The sequence below is a fragment of the Polyodon spathula genome, chromosome 1, assembly GCF_017654505.1.
Source record: "Polyodon spathula isolate WHYD16114869_AA chromosome 1, ASM1765450v1, whole genome shotgun sequence".
Lineage (NCBI taxonomy): Eukaryota > Metazoa > Chordata > Actinopteri > Acipenseriformes > Polyodontidae > Polyodon > Polyodon spathula.
The window spans coordinates 30,271,132-30,291,170 of NC_054534.1; the positions used below are offsets into that span (position 1 = coordinate 30,271,132).

General features: G+C 36.7%; 1 protein-coding gene across 1 annotated transcript; it reads left to right on the top strand.

Moving 5' to 3' along the window:
- The first annotated feature begins 6,653 nt into the window (after positions 1-6,653).
- Positions 6,654-19,692, top strand: LOC121317058 (zinc transporter 5). Its single transcript, XM_041252637.1, has 16 exons — positions 6,654-7,278; positions 7,689-7,811; positions 8,243-8,309; positions 8,774-8,859; positions 9,274-9,361; positions 9,746-9,833; positions 10,382-10,458; positions 10,757-10,927; positions 11,923-12,211; positions 12,718-12,926; positions 13,440-13,597; positions 15,713-15,842; positions 16,348-16,594; positions 17,025-17,251; positions 17,616-17,744; positions 19,223-19,692. Exons 1-16 carry the CDS (start codon positions 7,208-7,210, stop codon positions 19,391-19,393), a joined length of 2,331 nt encoding a protein of 776 aa, XP_041108571.1. The 5' UTR covers positions 6,654-7,207; the 3' UTR covers positions 19,394-19,692.
- Positions 19,693-20,039: the final 347 nt, after the last annotated feature.

The following is a 20,039-nucleotide window of genomic DNA, read 5'->3' on the forward strand; positions in this document are numbered from 1 at the left end:
TTGGTTTTTTTCCCCTTTTGGTTTATGAGGGAGAAGCAGCGCACTGTTTGGAGTGGTGGTTTTTGTTTTGATTGTATTACAGCACAGGGACTTAAATAGATAAATTGGCCACTAAGTGACAAACCATCCACAGCTGAAATTCATCCAGCTATTAACGGCCTTACCTACCCTATATAAACTGCCACTTCTGTACACTGGAGGAGTGAAACATGGGAAGCCACAGGAAGGACTTTGGGTGATCTAGGAACTGCAGAGAAGTTTTTGGAACCGACCAGGAGCAGACGGGAGATGAAAAGAAGGACCTGTGAATGGAGACCTGATATATGGGAATAACTTGTTCATTTGGAAGTTTTTCATGTTACATACAACTTGTTGAGCTAGTGTTTAACATATAAGCTTATTGCCGTTACATATGTTTTTGCTGTGTTTAACAGTGTTATGCCTGTTCCACTTAATCAGATGGCTTGCGGGGAAGTGTAATCTATCTGATTAAATTAAACACCTTACAGAGGGCTATGGATATTGGAAATAAGAGTATAGAGTTAAATCCAATGGGACCTCTTCTGTACACTTTTTGGGAACAGGAGAACTGTTTTGTTTGGGTACTTTTGAAAACATTCTATTAATGTAATTGAGTCGGCATCCTATGGATGCTTGTGTCGGGACTGCATGTTCAGGGCTGCAAAGTAAAATCCCATTCTTTGTTGTCTTGAGCAATTGTTTCTGCAGGTACCCGGGCCGAGGTTTTTGTGGGGTACCCAAAGGACTTTGAGATGCTTGTACAAAGTGACAAATTCAATGAACGGTATACCAGCCCTCGGTTCTAACAGGTTCCAGCAAGTCTTGGGGGCCCAGCGGCTGACAGGAAGTGGGTTCATTTTGACCCAGGATGATCTTTGAGACTCTGGGTCTCACGGAGGAGCACGAGTGAGCATTTGGGACTGACCTGGCCTTGGGAGCCTAATTGATTACTGTGCTGCTAACTAGTTGTTCCTGTTTACATATTGTAGTGATCTCAGTTCCCACAGGCAGAAGAAGCATCACACAGGGTGAGGCAGTCCACACACAGGTGGAGGGCGGGCACAAACCTGGAACCTCTCGCACTAAAGTATAGCGCCGATACCACTATACAAAAGAGCTGGCTCCTTTGCAAGGAGCGTATATCGGGCTTAAGTCTATGTGTGTGATTAGGTCACCTACCAGCCCTGCTGCTGCCTTCCCCCGTGCACGCTACACTCTCCCCTGCCAGCCTCAAGTCTGCCCCGGACTTGCTCACCAGGCTATCAGTCCAACGAGTGCATGCCGGGGTACCTGCATCCCACTGCTAACACCAAAGTAGTGATGTCAAGAAGGAAATCACAAGGGAAGATCTCGGGGCCGAAATTAATTTTTATTTCTCTAACAAGTCATGTCCACAGCTTCTTTTCAATTTGACTCTGGCATTCAGCTCTCACTCCCTTTTATAGGGGAGCTGGAGGGAGGCAGTGCCCGCTCCAGCCAATCCGGAGCAAGATACCTCATCTGGCTGGAAAGTCCCAAGCACAGGGTGACAATCAATCAGCGTGCTGGCCCCGCCCCTTTCTCCAACCTGCCTCGGGACCCGACATTACAATATATTAGGTATACTGTATGACGGATTAATGTGCTGCTAGTCGTTTGTTTACATGTATTATTACTTCCCTCCAACTGGAAGATTGAATTGTGGTACATGTGACCCTGCAATTCGTGGAAAGAATTAAATGCTTGCACATAGCACACTGCCCTTAAGAGTTGACTTGTAGAGATTATGTGTAATTTTCTCAGTAGCTATCTATCTTACTGTAAGATGTATGTGTGTAAATAAGTGTAAATAAAGAAACTTGAGTTTTACTTGCCTGGTTTGTGGTCCTTGGGTTATCATCTGGGGGTTGAGGTGTGGCACAGAATGTAAAAGTACCTGGAGAGAGAGAGAAAAGTTAATTAAGAGCCATGTTGTTTGGATTTTCCTTGCTGTTTCTCTACCAGTTCAGTGCGTACTAGCACGTACCATGATGTTTAAAATGGTGTTCTATTAAATATTCATTCTTTTATATTTGTGTGTGTGTGTGTATATATATATATATACACACACACACACACACACACACACACACACAAACAAGTGATATCCATGTTGAAAAGCATTACTTGCCAGTTAGTAGCAACAGTATGTTAAATGTCAGTTAAATTTCCTTTTTACAGTGGCAACGGCCACCTTACAATATCATATATAGGTTATTTTCTGTGTGTTATAGTGTTTCATTGGTAATACCACAAGTCTGTATTGATGCTAAAATATATCTGGAGCAGAAGGTTTCAACCGCCACTGGTCATTTAATTAATGTTATAGATCACCAAGGATCTTTTAGCCAATAATCAGCGCACAATTTTTGCTTACTGAATTCCTTGACACAGTACAATTAACAGTTTCATTTTACTTAAACAAAAGATGAGCAAATTGTATTTTAGCATACGGACCTTGACAAATCTGCCCTATTGTGTCCATGCATGCACATTGTAGTATACTATTGCAGCCACCAGGTGGAGGTATAAACATCTTAAGTCACTCAAACCAAAAGTAATGTACATTGCAAAATACCTTTTACAAGGGACTTTATAGTAAAATATAACAGATAAATAGATTAAGCAGTAATAAATCAAACTTATCAATGTACAGTATGTGAATGGTACATTTGAGACTCTTCTATAAACAATAAGTTTCAAAAATAATGTTTCTTCCGATGCCTTTTCCAACAAGTTGTCTGTGTGAATGATCCCAGTTTGTAAGTTCACCGGAATCATTTTCTGTTCAACTCATGACCAATATTCTTTTGAAACAAAGGAAGTCGGAAAACCATTAATTAAAATATGCAAAATAACTAGCATTTGTAACATATATTCCTCGACAAAAAAAGAGAGCTCTGCTTTTGTCATTCTGGTACAGTATTGTGCATGTCCTTCCACCATGTAGATTCATTACTGCTCTGGGGTTAACCCTCAGAGTTAGATATGAGTTGACTAGTGCTGGTGGGCAACAAACAATGTTTTCTTCTTTTTAAACACACTCCTAGACAGATCCTGGGAGTACACACCTGGACAGCTGTCTTAATAGAAACAGAGTGGTGAACCTTTAAGTGAACCTTGCCCTCCGTCTCACTTTTGGAAATGTAGGCTCCGAACCGCATTGAATTCTAAACCCTCTTTCAAACAGAGGTTCCACGTGAAATATATATATATTTTTTTTAAATACATGTAACTGAAAATAGTATGGTGAGTGAACAGCAGGTCAAAGGATATGAAAACTTCTAAGTTAATATTCATATGATTCATTTACTGGAAGCATATGAAATAAAAACAGCAATGCCAGGGGTGGAGCTGTTTTAGACAGCAGTAGATATATACCTGAGTGAAAGAGATACGCTTTTAAAGATTACAGCTGAACTGGAATTATGTCTTCATGGAAAATAGGAAAGGCACAAAGCAAAGATGGCAGAGGGGACTCACATTCATTTAAAAAGTTAGTATGGGACAAGTTCAGGATGGAAATAACCTTACCTCAAAACAGATCATCAACATTAAATGCACTGAAGTAACTCCTCCACATCAATGACTTTGTATACCCAACTGTTGAGGGTAACCAAGCTTGTTCTAATTGTACTACGTTTTGTATGTTTGAACCAGTTCATCAATGTATGGATTGCAAGAAGAGATAATATAGAATGAGGTAGAACTATACACTAGGATAGTCCCCAGCTGGGTGTAATTAGAGCATTGTGCAGCATTGAGAATCACCCTGGATCACTACCTGTACTTACTAGATGGCTGATGAAATCCAAGGGGATTCTCCAGTGCTGCAAAATGCTCTTAAAAATGTAACTAAACTTCTCCCAGCAAGGGTATACATTAATGAAATCAACAGCTTACGGATGTTTGAAGAAATCATTAATACATAATGTAGAGGAATGAAAAAATTTAAGAAAATGTGCAAAGAAAGCAAGGAGAAGGGAGACGTAACAGAAAAAAAGGGGTGAATAACTTTCTACTACTTGCCTTTATTTGATTTTGCCATCCGGAAAAAATAAAAGTAACATTCATTATTGTTGGCTAAAAACCTAAGAAAATATAAATGCTTGAACGTACAGGTTATTTAATATTTCAGCTGTGCCTCGAGATTATTTATATTTCACCACGGCAATGCAAGTCAGCTTCCACCTTGATAAATAGTAGTGCTAATGTACTTTCCAGAAGTAATTGATCAGTCAAGCAGAAAAAGAAACAACTAAATATCTAAACTACATTTGGCGCAATTACTTATGTTGAGCTAGCCTTACTTTTGGGGGGTTGTACTAAATAATATGACTTTCGGTGTTAATTACACCACAATTATGAACCTGCTCAATGGTCCAAGAATGGAATGTACGTTATCTCTTATAAAAGTTTACTGCTGTGTATAGTAAGGTAGTTTGGCTTTATTGAAGATTTGCATACACTGTTTACCAGGTAGTATTATCGTTCCCATAATGTAATTTCTCTAAATGATGTTTTATTTAGTTGTTAAGTTAAAGGTCAGATTCACTCTTCAGCATGTTTGTATCTATTTCTATCTGTTTGCAATTATGTTCAGTGGTTCTGGGTTCTGTCTTTACCTGTCTGTGAGCTTGTCTGGAAAATTCTGCCCTGAACTTTGTCAAAGGGTTTGAAAGCAATGAAGAATGTTCAGCGTTAAATCCTCCTGGCAGGTTCATAGCAGTTCAAAGACAGGTAAAGAAAGATCTAGACAAAAAATTGAATAATTTAGTATTGGAACATTAGAACCTAGAACCACATTCAACGATTGCAGGTTACATTTGATAGCACAGACAACTACAGCTATAAACCTAAACCTTTTGAAATCCCCACATTCATTATATTTAGTTTAGATTGCCCTTATAAAATGTTACCATTGTAAATGGTACTGTAATTGTGCAGTTTACTATGCTTGTATCTTGATTGTAACACATATTATTAATTAGTTTTATCATGGTTAACCAGGGTAATAATTAATCCAAATCAGACAATCACTGTTAAGAATCTGTAAAAATAAATAAATTAATAAATTAATAAATAACCCAACCTATACAAGATGGCATCTCTTATAATAACAATAGACACCCTACACACAATGTATTAACTTACAGTTTACAAAAAACTGTTTTGTAATGTGTTAAACAATTCTAGATAATGTTGTTATAGCAGCCAATTCTAAGAGTGAAGTGCCTCTCCATACAAAGCCTTTGACTATAAAGAAGACCTGTCCAAGAAAAAAGTGTATTATAATTAAAATTGCAATTTCCATTGCTTTCTAATGAAACCACAGCAGAAGAGTGTTATCAGGAAGATTAGAAGCCATGACGATGATTGCTGCTTTATTACAATCCTCCATCATCCTGATTTCATAATTAAAGAACGGCGCTGATCAGCTTTCGATTATTACCTTGGTGAAAGATTAAAATGTCGTTACCAGTTCCACGTATTTCACACTTTAACAGATTTTAATAAACTGGATGCATGAAAAATGAGTGCATTATGTTTCTTAATGTATCTTTGTTAATGATAGCTCTATTGATTCTAACTCAAAGCTGCTGGTCAGGACGACTCAGAGCGGGCCTGTTGCATCATAATCCTTTATAATAAACGAGGACATCTTCAAATAGAAATGTCCTGAATTAGGTCATCTATCAGGAAGATTATTAAGTAACTGCCAACATGCTTGCTGAAGTCATCTCTGTTAAATGAGCAATTCTCTGTGGCATACTTAGTGAAGACTCCTTTTTGCTTAGACTTTTCCAATAACTGAGAAGTTCTGTTTACAGCCAATATGCTGCTGCACCTCACCATGCTTTTTGATAATGTATCTTTAATCACTGCTACAGTGATACAAACCTCTGCAGTGTGTATCTAAACGATTATAGAGATGAGCTAAGAACAAACAAAACCAATGACACCAGGGTGCAATTAGCAGTAACCTACAACACAACAGTGGCAGCAACAGTGCAACACTGTAGATTAAAAGTGATTTTCAGGAGGAGCCCCAGTTTCTTAAACTGTAGCTCATTAAATAACATGTAATGCGCTTCCAGACTTGTTAGACCTCTTTGGAATTTTAGAATTCTGTAAGTGAGCCAAAATATTCAGAATAGGTACCTGCAATAAAATAAATAATTGAAGAAACAAATCTAAAAACATCACTAAAAACAAGGGGCAACGATTCTGTCACAGGAGCGAATAACAAAGGTGTCTTAAAAATTGTTTCACAGCCATGGCACTCACAATAAACCGGTCAGTATCTGAACATTATAGAGGTCTATTAACATTAAACATTATAGCGGGGGTGTTAATATAGAAATACCGATATAATACAGATACAACATATTTACAGATAAATATTTTATTTTGTAAGGGGAAAAATATGTTGTTTATTATCTGTACGTCATGTAAGGGGGCAGCAATTAATCAAGATTAGTTTAAGCAGTCTTTTAAAAAAGAAAAGGGATTCCAAATCGCTGTGCTGTTTTCTGGTAGCGCTTTAGTGTATTACATGAACGGCAGAGGGAGCTGTGGGACCGATTTTAATTATTTGCGGATGCTGTCTGTGAACCAGACAAACTAAGGGAAGGAGTGTTTAATTAGACTGGGTCAGTAAAAGAAAACAGTGAAATTGAAAGATTTTCTTTCTTTCTAGAACATATTTAGAGAAAACATTTTTATTGTATGTCTACCATGTAGCCTGGATTTTGTTCATTCTTGAATATTTTACAATAAAAAAATAATTTTAAAAAACCGTGACGTGGCTCCGATTGTCCGCGCAAGATCTCTATTTTCGGTCTGGGGAAAAATCACTAGGAAGCGGTTTGGTTATTTACTCTAACCCCTGGCTGGAGGCCTCCAGGTTCGTTGATAGCCGAAAAGCTTTATGTTTACAGTTATTTGTAAACACGAAAGGAGTGATTTAAAGGTCTTTTAATATATATTTTATGGTCAAAATAAGAGGATTTACTGTGGGAGCATCTCTAGATAATAGTGTACGTTAGGCTACTGTACCTGCACGATATGAAATGACAGGTATTTAGAATTGTCTAGTTAGGATTTATAAATAATAATAATAATAATAATAATAATAATAATAATAATAATAATAATAATAATAGTCATGGATGATAAATACAGCAGTAATGTTATTTCAAGTGGACAACTTGGACCGGTGGATGTGCCAAATGCCAGGTAAGTTTACAGTACCACTGGTATCAAACCCATACCATAATACTTTGTAAACCCTCACTAAACCGTATACAGTTTACGGTTGGTATTGTAGTAGTGAGTGTTTATATCTCAACTGTAGCGTTTATTAAACGCCTTTAAACCAAACTAGTACGACTATTGTTATTGTAGATGAGTACCCCACCATGTGACCCCACCTTAATTTTTAACGAATTATTTGTTTACCAAGCCTGGGTGCAGCCCAGAACGCAATGCTGGGTCACGATTGTCACAACTCACTAGTCCTTGTACATGGGTAAATTGATGAATGATGATAAATCCAAGACCAACTAATGCAATTGAACTTTATCTAGTTAGTACAACATAAACCTTACATATACATTCATAAACTTGCTTTTTCTTTTGTCTTCAAGGATAACCAGATACATCATATTGCTGTGCATCACCAAGTTGTTAAAATCACTAGGAATATTTGAATCCTATGATATTCTTAAAGTTGTTCACATTGTCCAGTTTATTTTCATCCTTAAATTGGGGTAAGTGATGTTTTTATTTTTACATTTTACTCAGGTATAAAAATAATGCTTATGTGTCCTGCTTACCCTGAAAAGTATTAATGTAGTTTTCCTGAGAAAATAGACTTATTTTCTAGGACTGCAACAGACCATGTTACTTTGAAATGTAGACAGTGTGTGTCAAGTGCCTAAATGTCTGTGCATTTCTTAACATATGAGCCTGAATCATATTTATTGGTGATGTTGGCATCTATTTTTCTGTTTTTTTTTTTAAACCGGGTCCACAATGGCAGCAGACAAAAAAAAAAAAAAAACACTGTTTACACAAAAAAAGTGTAATTGTTCCAGAATATCTGGGAGTATAATTTGTTGTCTCCTTTTAAAAGTTTCAGCTAAATCTTTTGCAATGTGTACATTAATATTACTTTGTTGTTATGATTTATTTTTTTCAGATGTGCTATATTTTTGGTTTTGTTTCAAAGACCATTCTCCTCTGGAAAAGCTGTCACAAAACGACAGGTACAGTTCTGTTTCAAACTGCCCCATCTTTTGGGCCATAATTAAAAAAAAAAAAAAAAAAAAAAAAAAAAAGTGTACTTGCTGTAACCTGCCAGATCTCATCAATGTTTTGATGCATTCCAAAGTATACATTTTTCTAAAAATCCAGTAAATGATTAGTCAAATGTGATTATCCTTTGCAGGCATGTTTATCACACACAGTGTGACTGTACGTCATGGTGAACTTCTGTATTTAATTACACTGTTACCTGGAGCCTGAATATTGGGCATAGCTCACCAAGATTTAATTACATCTTGTCATGTCATACATTTTAAAACTGCTTTTGAAACAGTACAGTGATATAAAGCGTACCTAAACATTCTTTTATTTTTTTCAAGTAGCTTAACTATAAGGATGGCATTTTAGTTTGTGCAGTCCACTATTATCTTGTCTAGCTGACAACTAGTTTTTTCTTCTTTTTCAGTGGATCAAAATCTTAAAGCATGCAGTTGTTAGCTGTGTTATTTCACTCCTGGGCTTTTTTGGCCTTACTCTCTGTGGACCATTAAGGTAAAAAAATAAAAGTATCTTATAAATGTATATATGTTTCTAAGTTTTACTTTTGGTCACAGACCAGGGTATACATAGTTTGTATTATTATTGTTCAAAATATACAAAGACAAAATCACAAACACAGCATCTATCTTAAAGAAGCCCAATGGTTCAGATAATTTAAAGTGCATGTTAATATATTTTAAATTGTACAGGTTGCCTAGCATTGGTGTAAAAGCTGTTAGCCCATACAATTTTAGCATGATAAGCTTAAGTATTGTGTTTTTATCAGAGTACATAATTAAAGCTGTTTAGTGAAAGTAAACAGATTGGAACAGTACATCCTGGAGGAGATAGCTTCAAGCTGCAACTGCATTGAGACAACAATCTCTCCTGATTGAATCTGTGATTTGTGCTTGGCTTGCTTTGCAGAACGCTGCTGCTGTTTGAACACAGTGACATTGTTATCATCTCATTGCTCAGTGTGCTCTTCACTAGCGCTGGAGGAGGACCATCAAAGGTATTTCAAATTAGCACGTGTTGAACCAGGCTTCAAAGTTAGGTAATCTGCCAGTAGTAAAATAATGCGTGCTTTATTCTGTTTTCAAGCCTTTGTTAGTAACAGGTTGCAGTGTGTACTTTTATACTGGTTCGGACCGAGATTTTTAAGAATTTGATCCTAAGTGTGAATATGCCCTAATCCATCTACTTTGGTTATGATGCATATGTTTTGTTAGTACTGTATTAAGTGATGATGTTTAATGTATTGGATAACAACCAAATGTACTCTAAAATGTCTATGGGAGTCACTTCTCAGCTCTAAATGGGCCATAATGTTTTCTGGTCTGATGAGTTGAAGTTCTGTTTTGTTGGATGTATTGATGACCTCTCCCTTTATTTTCAGACAAGAGGAGCGGCATTGTTTATTATTGCTGTAATTTGCTTGCTACTCTTTGATAATGATGACCTCATGGCAAAGATGGCTGATCACCGTATCCTTTTCTATAGTGTGCCCCAGCAAGGGGTTTGAACTTAGAATGCAGGCTCTGTACTGATTTACTTTTTGATGATCCTGATAACAACAGTAATTTTGAAATTAGAACCATGACGGGGAGGGACAGTTTGTCAGTGACATACTTTGAGAGGGAAATATCTGGGGATATGTATAGGAAGCTCAGTCTATCTGCCTGTTCATACTTTGAGAGGGAGATATCTGGGGATATGTATAGGAAGCTCAGTCTGTCTGTCTGTTCATACTTTGAGAGGGGGATATCTGGGGATATGTATAGGAAGCTTAGTCTGTCTGCCTGTTCATACTTTGCGAGGGAGATATCTGGAGATATGTATAGGAAGTTCTGCCTGTTCATACTTTGAGAGAGGGGAGGCAGATTGAGCTTCCTATATATGTATAGGAAGCTCAGTCTGCCTGCCTTTTACATACGTTATTTGTACATTTTTACACTTTTTCATGACGTTGATAATTCTTAATTTTGCATGCTTTTGCATAATTGCAGTTGCCTTAACCTATCTGTCTGTGCAGCTGAGGGACATCATGACAGTGCTCTTACCCATGCCCTGTACACAGCAATCTCATTCCTCGGGCTAGCAGATCACAAGGTGTGTGAGAGTCTAGTCCATAACAGCATGGAACGCAGAGCCATAGTATTAAGGTTCTGTCATTTTTAAATGGTTTGTTCTTCATTTTGTATCATATCATTTTGTGAAATGATAGTATAATATTATGTTGCCTGATGTAGAGTAACCCTTCATCTACCAAATTACAGATTCAAACTCAGGCCTTCAGAAGTGAAAGGATAGTGTGTTAGTCCACTGTATCCCACAATATTCTTCATTCTTCTATTTTTTAGTGCAGCTAGCATGTTGGTTTACCTCTATGGTCTTTTTGTTTCCCCAGGGTGGAGTTGTGTTGCTGGTGATCACCCTCTGCTTCAAGGTTGGTTTCCACACAGCCTCCCGGAAGCTGTCTCTTGAAATTGGTGGATTTAAACGCCTCTATGCCCTTTCTAACCTCGTCTCGGCTGCTGTGCTGCTTCCCTGGGTTATAGTTTTGTCTGCCACCACAGAGGTAAGTCAGGTCGGCCTTTACAACTCATTTCTATACACCATATTTGCAGAAGATTCCATAAATAAACCCTTGTTCAAGGAGAGGTTCATTAGATCTCTAAGCAGGTGAATGCACGATGTTAAATGTTTTCTTCTAATAACATATTACATGCTATTCCTAGGTCTTACTCTATGTGCCTCAAAAGAAAGGTAATCAGTGATCAATAGTCTTGTCAAGTACCCTTGTCATTTACTGTAGATATTTCACAAAAAAATTTACTTCATTTTGCAAGTTAAATTAACATCTCGAAAAAAAAGCAAACACATTGATAATATTGAAAAATAGCACAAAATATCCAATCTTTGAGTTATAAGATATGCGACCATATTCAGAAAGAACACTTGAGTATTAATGTTCACTTAAGTGTGTCAAGTAAATGGTTGTTCATATTGTAAAAGCACACTTAAGTGATCATTCAAACTTAAGTGTTGCTTCTGAACATGAGCGTTAGGATGCTAAACATTATTTCACCCATTACTTATTTCAAGTGCACAAAGCTTGGGTCTGTTTCAGACGGTAACAATGTCATTACAAAAAATAAGAAGAAAGTTAAAAGAGCTGCATTTAGTTACCTCGCATTATTTGTAACACCAAAGCTCTGATGTTGAAGTGTAAGACACTTTTCAGTAGTCTACAATGCGTATACAGTAGGAACTGAAATTTGGAATGTGATAGACATCTATAGTGTAGTAGTATATACACAGTGGTCCAGGATTTTTTGTTTTCCTGCAGAACATACCAATATTAAGAAAAGGGATTATTAATAATAATAATAATAATAATAATAAGGCTTTGGTTAGTCGCTGTACAAGTAATTAAAATACAATGTATAAGCATATATTTTGGTTGTAGATGGTATTAGTAGATATAAAATATGTACTTTGTGTATTATCAGTAAATGATTTAGAAACCAAGCAAATATTCAGTAATACATTTTTTATTTTTTTTACCTCTAGAGCAAGGTGGAATCTTGGTCTTCCCTTATCATGCCTTTCGGAATGATTGTCTTCTCCGTTATGGTTCTGGATTTCTATGTGGAGTCAATCTGTACCACTAAGATGGAAAGTGCTAAGTGTGCACGATATGGTTCCCTGTTCCTATTCCTCAGCAGCCTGCTCCTCGCCAACTTCTGGACTCACCCCTTGACCGACCAGCTCCGTGCCATGAGCAAACCAGCCCAGCAGCAGAGCACTGAGCATGTGCTCTCAGGGGGTGTGGTGGTCAGTGCGGTTTTCTTCATCCTATGTAAGTAAGACAGAATCCTCCAGGTTTGTGTCATGGTTATTTACCATGGACCTCATGCATATAGAGTTTGTTGTCTTCCTCTTCCATGGTTGTGTGACCAGAGTCATGTTCTGCCATGTTGTATGCAACTTTTCTGTATTTAAAGTTTTTGGGCCTCTTACCTTGACACCTTAGTTTCTATATGTACTGTAAAGTGGTTGTGGCTAACATAACAATTTAATAAACCTCACCTTTTGCATGCCATTCGCTATGTAGATTACAAGGGTCTGCTGTCATAGACATGTATTTTCATTTTACAAAATGGTATCTGTAGAAAGATCTCAGTTTGATTGCCTTACTTTTAGGAAACTCTTATTGTTTCACTTCCTTAGTTATTTGACCTCAGCATGTCACTGTCTGTCTATCTTTCTGTAGAGCATGTTGGTTCATTAGGGAGGGTTTTTTTTATTTTTAGTTTAAAATGTTTTCAAGTTGTGGAATTTATATTATTTCTCTTAATTTTGCAGCCGCCAATATCTTATCTTCACCCTCTAAGAAAGGACAGAAAGGTACTCTGGTTGGATATTCACCTGAAGGTACGCCGCTGTATAATTTCATGGGAGATGCCTTGCAGCACACATCCCAGTCATTACCCAGGTTCATTAAGGATTCTCTGAAACAGATCTTAGAAGAGTATGACTCAAGGCAGATCTTCTACTTCCTGTGTCTAAACTTGGTAAGCAGGTGTGTGTGTGTGTGTGTGTGTTTTTGTTTAGTGGCAGTTCTCTTTTAGTGTACTAAACAGTATTTACAAAACTATTTCTACACTTTTGTGTATCTTCTTTTTTTTCATTTTTGTAGTCCGAATGAGAATGCATTTCTCCTTATCCATTATTGCTTTTTTGAGAAAATGAGGGGGAATTGGGTCAATTTCTCTATGCCTGCATCCAGTGGCTAGTTCCCTATATAGTGGCCTGTAAATATTGTATTGTAGTGTGACATTTTTTTAAAAAATTGCAAATGAATATCGTTATACTTAAATGATTAAGTAATATTTATAAAATTCTATAAAAACAGTATGGGTGAGAATATCTTTACATGAATTAAACAAATTACCTAATGCAAGAAACCGGTGGATAAATGGTTTAATTTTATCCAAACAAATTAAATTTTAGTAACCAAGGTCCTTAGCATTTTTATATTACATATGCCTAAATTCCACTGAACTTTTCTCTTTATGAACATTCAGGCCTTCACATTTGTTGAGCTGTTTTATGGCGTTTGGACAAACAGCCTGGGCTTGATCTCAGATGGATTCCATATGCTGTTTGATTGCTCTGCCTTAGTTCTTGGACTTTTTGCTGCCTTGATGACCAGATGGAAAGCAACCCGCATCTATTCCTTTGGGTAAGAACCAATTAAAGTTCATATTTGGGCTTTACGGCAAGAAGAAACTGTTGCCCTTACTGTTGTGGCCTCCACTAAAGCTATATTCTGCCACTGGCAATACATATCCCTAGTGATGACTATATAGTGTAGGTATCTATACATAAAGTAGGCTACACTTTCGGGCTTTACATATATCTAGAGAACCGTTAATCCAATTGTAATGATCAGGACATCTTTTAATTATTTTATTTTTTTATCACAGAATATTGAGATTATCAGAATATGAGGATACAGAACCTTGCAAAAGTATTCAGACCCTTCCTATGGTGTCCTACTTTGTGAAATTACAAAATGACACATACACATTTTTTTAAACTATTTTATTCAAACTGAAGACTTCTAAGGGTAAGATAAGTTACAGTAAATGTCAGCAAAAACTGAAGAGAAAAAACTGAAATATGTTGATTATACAAGTATTCAGACCCATCAAATCAGTGTTTGGTGGAAGCACCTTTGGCAACAATTACAGCTGCAAATATTTTTGGAAAAGTCTCTACCAACTTTGAACACTGGCTTGGTGCAATGTGTGCCCATTCTTCTTGGCAGATTTGCTCAAGCTCTCTCAAGTTGCTTGGGGATGGCTTATGGACAGCAGTTTAAGTCTTTCCACAGATTCTCACTAGGATTCAAGTCAGGACTTTGACTGGGCCACTCAAGGCCATTCACTTTCTTGTTCTTAAGCCACTCCAGTGTAGCTTTGGCCTTGTGCTTAGGATCATTGTCCTGCTGAAAGGTGAATTTTCGCCCCAGTTTTAAGTTTTTAGCAGACTGAAACAGGTTTTCCTCTGGTATTTGCCTGTACTTTGCTCCATCCATTTTTTCTTCAATCCTAACAAGCTTTTCAGTCCCTGCTAAGGAGAAGCATCCCCATAGCATGATGCTGCCACCTCCATGCTTGACTGTAGGGCTGTTGTTGACTGGAAGATGTGCTGTGTTGGGTCTGCGCCAAAAGTAATGCTTGGCATTTAGACCAAAAGGTTCCAATTTGATCTTGTCTAACCACAATACCTTTTGCCACATTTTTGCAAGATCACTCAGGTGCTTTGTTGCAAACTCCATGTGGGCTTTGAGATGGCTTATTTTTAGCAATGGCTTCCTTCTAGCCACCCTGCCACACAGGCTACTTTTGTGAAGTGATATGGATATTGCTGACTGGTGCACATTTTCTACCATCTCAGCCATTGAACTCTGTAGCTCTTTCAAAGTTATCGTTGACCTCCAGTGACATCCCTCACCAGTTTCCTCCTTGCCCGGCTGCTGAGTTTGTAGGGACAGCCTGATCTAGGCAGTGTCTGGGTGGTACAATGCACCTTCCATTTTTTGATGATTGAGTAGTCTGTGCTCACAGGGATATTCAGACTTCGATATTTTTTGTACCCTTCTCCTGATCTGTGCTTTTCAATGATTTTATCCCTGACTTATTTGGAAAGCTCCTTGGTCTTCTTGGTTGAGTCTTTGCTTGAAATTTACTACCTGACCAAGGAACCTCACAGAGACAGATGTTTTTATTTTGAAATCATGAGAACCACTAATATTGCACACAGACAGAGGCCATTCTACTAATTGTGTGGCTCATTAAGGTCATTTTGTGCACCTGAATTAATTTAGGTTTGCCACAGCACAGGGTTTGAATACTTATGTAGTCATGACTTCTCCATTTTTATTTCATATTAATTATCTATTTACTTCTTTCTTTTTGTTTTTGCTTTGAGTGTGTGGAGTAGGTTGCGTATATAACACACATATTAATTCCTACTTCAAAAGTAGAGCAACAAAATGTGAAAACTGTGAGAGGGTCTGAATACTTTTGCAAGGCACTATATAAGTTGATGTCTGTCTTTGTCATGTATGTGTCACACCTATTTTTTTATTTGTAACCTTTCCATTTGTGATTATTAATTATGATATTCTTTTTTGGAAGTTATTCAGAGTAACAGAACCTGGGGAAACATAGAACAGCTTGTCCATAATTTTTAAATATGTATACACTGGATGTAGAATATTACTGTATGGTCTATTTGTAATATCAAGGCTCTCATTTTGTATTTGTTACAATGTCTTTGTGTCTTGTAGGTATGGCCGGGTTGAAATTCTCTCAGGTTTCATCAATGGCCTTTTCCTCATGGTGATAGCATTCTTTGTATTCATTGAGTCTATTACACGAGTCATAGACCCTCCCAATATAAATACAGATATGCTAACAGTAAGTGGATCTAAAAAAATATCACTTCTAGTAACTTTATACCATTATACTATTTCATAAAAAGTTAGAGCAGATTTTATGCATTGTGACCTACTGCACTGCACTTTAATTCTATCACTAAGCATACTATGTATGATTTTAAACAGACACTGTTTACAAAATACTAATATTCACAAAATATAAAATGATGTTTTTTTTTCATGACGTGTCCTCTTTTTATACTATTTGTAGTTAGTAGTTATACTATTTGTAGTTGGATATCAAACACGTGGGCAGTTCAGAAAAGCTCAGAATCTAGCTTTTGCAACAGAATTGTATTTTTCTATAAGCTGTATAAAGCTGTTTATGTGTGTGTGATTTGATTGCTAGTACATCTAGATTTTAGTCATTTCATATCTGGAAGTGCAAACAAAAACATACTTAACTTACTAATTGTTGTAATTTGATGCACTGTATTTGAAAGCTTTAGTCCTATAACATACGTTAACTGTTTTTCATCCCTCAGCCCGTATCTGTTGGAGGATTGATTGTGAACCTGTTTGGTATCTGTGCCTTTAGTCATGCCCACTCTCACGGGCCTTCTAAGGGAAGCTGTCAGTCACATGACCATGGGCATTCCCATCATGGACAAGGGCATGGGCATGGGCATGGTGACCATGGCCATGGCCACGGAGGGCATGGGCATAGCCACAGTCATGGTCATGGGCATTCCCATGGCTCATCGGGGGGAGGCATGAATGCCAACATGAGAGGTAATGAAAAGACTTGGGGGGGGGGGGGGGGCTGTATGATTGGGGACAAGTACAAATCTGCAGCATTGTGTAATAATCAATAAAATGTAATGGTAGCAGACTTTATTGATCTGCATGAAAAAAAGAGATCAATATTAAAACTGCATAGGCAGAAACATTTTGTGTTTTAGTGATCTTAAAAAACAAACAAATTAGCACATCAGATATTTAATGCACATAACAGCAAAACTGAGTATAAATGTGCATCTTGAGATTTTATTTTTTTATTGCTGTGCTGAAGAATTTCGCAATATGAGTGCAATGAAGAAACCACATCTCTGTGGGCTGCATAAGGCATGTCATGTAACCAAAACACCATGCACTTTAAAATGTCCATGTATGTTAATTTTGAAAGCTGTGCACATTTGAAGCCTGTTGTCTTTGCTCATAGGAGTATTTCTCCATGTCCTGGCTGACACACTGGGCAGTGTTGGTGTGATCATATCCACAATACTCATTCGTCAGTTTGGATGGCTTATAGCTGACCCCATCTGCTCCCTTTTCATTGCTGTGTTGATATTTCTGAGCGTTATCCCCCTGGTGAAAGATGCGTGTGAGGTGCTCCTCCTAAGAATCCCCCCGGAGCATGAAAAAGAACTCCACAATGCACTGGAAAAGGTCTGAAGTTATTTCTATTCTAGTATAGATGTGCAAAGCTGCTAGAGACTTGACTCAAGTGGGTGAATACTTATGCAATCAATTATTTTCTGTTTTATATTTGTAATTAATTTAGAACAATTTGTAGATTTTATTTTTCACTTTGACATTATGGACTTTTTTTGTGTTGATCATGGCAGAAACTCCAAATTAAATCCATTTTGATTCCATGTTGTAACACAATAAAATGTGGAAAAGTCCAAGGGGGGTGAATACTTTTGAGAGCCACTGTATATACAATATGTTTGTATTTATTTATTTATTTTGACCTCAGTAGACATATTAAATATGTGTTTGCCTGTTATTTTTTATGGTCTTTTTTTAGGTTAACAAAATTGAAGGTGTTATATCTTACCGAGACCCTCGTTTTTGGAGACATTCTGCCAGCGTCATAGCAGGGACCATTCATTTGCAGTTGATGTCAGATGTTGTGGAGCAAAGAATAATCCAGCAGGTGAGATTGTACCAATTTCAAGTAAAATACTCTCTTCAATAAATTGAATATATATATATATATATATATATATATATATATATATATATATATATATATATATATATATATATATAATGTGTTAAAGAAATTTGCATATTAAAATAGTTTAATTCTAAACAAAGTACAAATTAGATTAGGAAACATTTATTTAGTGTATCATAAGCAATCACATTGCATCCTGATTCTACATGGCAATGGGTATATAGTAGGTATCACACTTTTTACCAATATCCTGAGAACCATTTACACAATTTTGATTAAACGTGGAATGGGCTAACAATTATAAGCATATTCCAGTGCTGCTCAAAGAGAAATGCAGGGTGATTATTAGTGCTGGGACGAACTATAAGGCTATAACCATAAGGCGCTATATAAAAATAAAGATGATTTATTATTTATTTATTAAATTTTATTATTTATTATTATTATTATTATTATTATTATGTAAGCCCTGTTCACACTTGCATTTTTATACCGGTATTGTTGCAGAACGGTCTGTTCACACTGGAGTTGTTATCTGCGTTGTACCGGTATAACTATCGATACGAAACCCAGACAACAGCATGATTCGTACCGGTACAGTTGTGATATGACTCGCAACAGTTCAAGTGTGGACAGGTGGATCGGTACTACAACAGAATGGATGAGTGAAGCATGCGCACCTTTACACCAGAAATTCTATATTACCAAGATTCTCAATTCTGCCTTTACTTCCGTCATGCTTGCTTTATTAGTGTCCTGTTTTATTAATATTTACAGATGTTACAGTAATAAATGAGCGAAGTGGAATTCAAATAAATGATTAAAAACATAAAACATGTAAACACTGATGGCTAATGCCAATAAATCCAAGTTTTATACTTGCCCCTGGCTGCTCTGTACTGTGTGAAACGCTCATCTCTGTTTTCTGCGCATGCATTCAGAAAAATGTATTGTTCATATAGATTATGGTATGTCATCATTACCTCAGGTTATGTTTTTCGTCAAGACACCCTTCGTCAAGTTTTTTATATTTTTAAACATCGATAAAATAAGCTAAAAATAAAGATAGCGCTCCATTGACTCTCAATAGAAAGCCTTTATACAGTGCACATTATACAGTGCACATGTAGTTTCAAACAGCAGCTATGGTAAATATATCCTCACTCTGATGAATAAGCCAAATTCTGTTCCTTCAACCAGTGCTTGTACATTAGCAGCAATAAAGATTAATCTGCACACCATGCTAAGGTTTAAGATCAGTTTTTGTCGTCCAGCAGTAAAAGGTCTTGGGACTTGACCTAAAGTGGCCATAGTGAATATCTGTTTAAAGTGTGCTGCATGCATTTGGGTTTTACTTTTAAAATGTTCCATTTATTTTATGTCAACCAAGAACAGTTTAATATTTGTGTTGAATTGATTTTTATTTATTTGTATTGTGTTGAATTGTTGTTTAGGTAACAGCAGTGCTGAAAGATGCAGGGGTAAACAACCTGTCTGTCCAGTTAGAGAAGGAAGCGTATTTTCAACACATGGCAGGCCTCAGTACAGGATTTCAAGATGTTCTTGCCACGACAAAGCAAATGGAGCCAATTAAATACCTAAAGGATGGGACTTACATCATGTGAACAGCTGCTGCAAAAGATCCAAGATGGCTGGATGGGCTTGAAAGATAAAAATAAAGATTTTGAGATCCATCATTCATGGTTTTTAACAATTTTGAACATTGATGTACAGGATAATAATATATTGATGTATTTTTGGATTAAAAAAAGAAGAAAAACATTGGAAATATTTTTCCTCTGAAAACTTAGGGATGGGAGTCATTATTCAATCTGACAGTTAAAAAATCCAGATTGAAATGGGTTGCATAAATGGAAATCTGTGTACATCAACATACTCATTAAAAATGATCATTAGTAACCTATTCCTTTTGTTTGAATTTGAAAGTTGTGTGAATAGTTAATTGCCTTGTTTATGATATAAAGAGCAGCTTCTCTGGTTGTGGTGCTTAGACAAAAGAAACCCCAAATAAATTATAAACTACATTTACTGGTATTCAGCAGTTTTCAGGGGACTTATAATCATGTGGTAATGATTGCATCAACATGATATGGCCACAAAAGTAGACTATCATAAGCCAAAGTTGTTCAAATGAGCTGAACCGCACAATGAGATTGACTGACTGTGCAGGATGCAGGGCTAACAGCAGTTAGCGGCTAGTTAATTGAACAAAAGATGGTAGAAGCAAAGATTTACCAGTGTGATGCTGTT

Coding starts and splice junctions, on each gene's coding strand:
- LOC121317058 (XM_041252637.1), top strand. CDS start 7,208: ATGGATGATAAATACAGCAGTAATGTTATTTCAAGTGGACAACTTGGA. Junction 8,860..9,273: donor ACTCTCTGTGGACCATTAAG/GTAAAAAAATAA, acceptor CTTGCTTTGCAG/AACGCTGCTGCTGTTTGAAC. Junction 12,927..13,439: donor ACTTCCTGTGTCTAAACTTG/GTAAGCAGGTGT, acceptor ATGAACATTCAG/GCCTTCACATTTGTTGAGCT.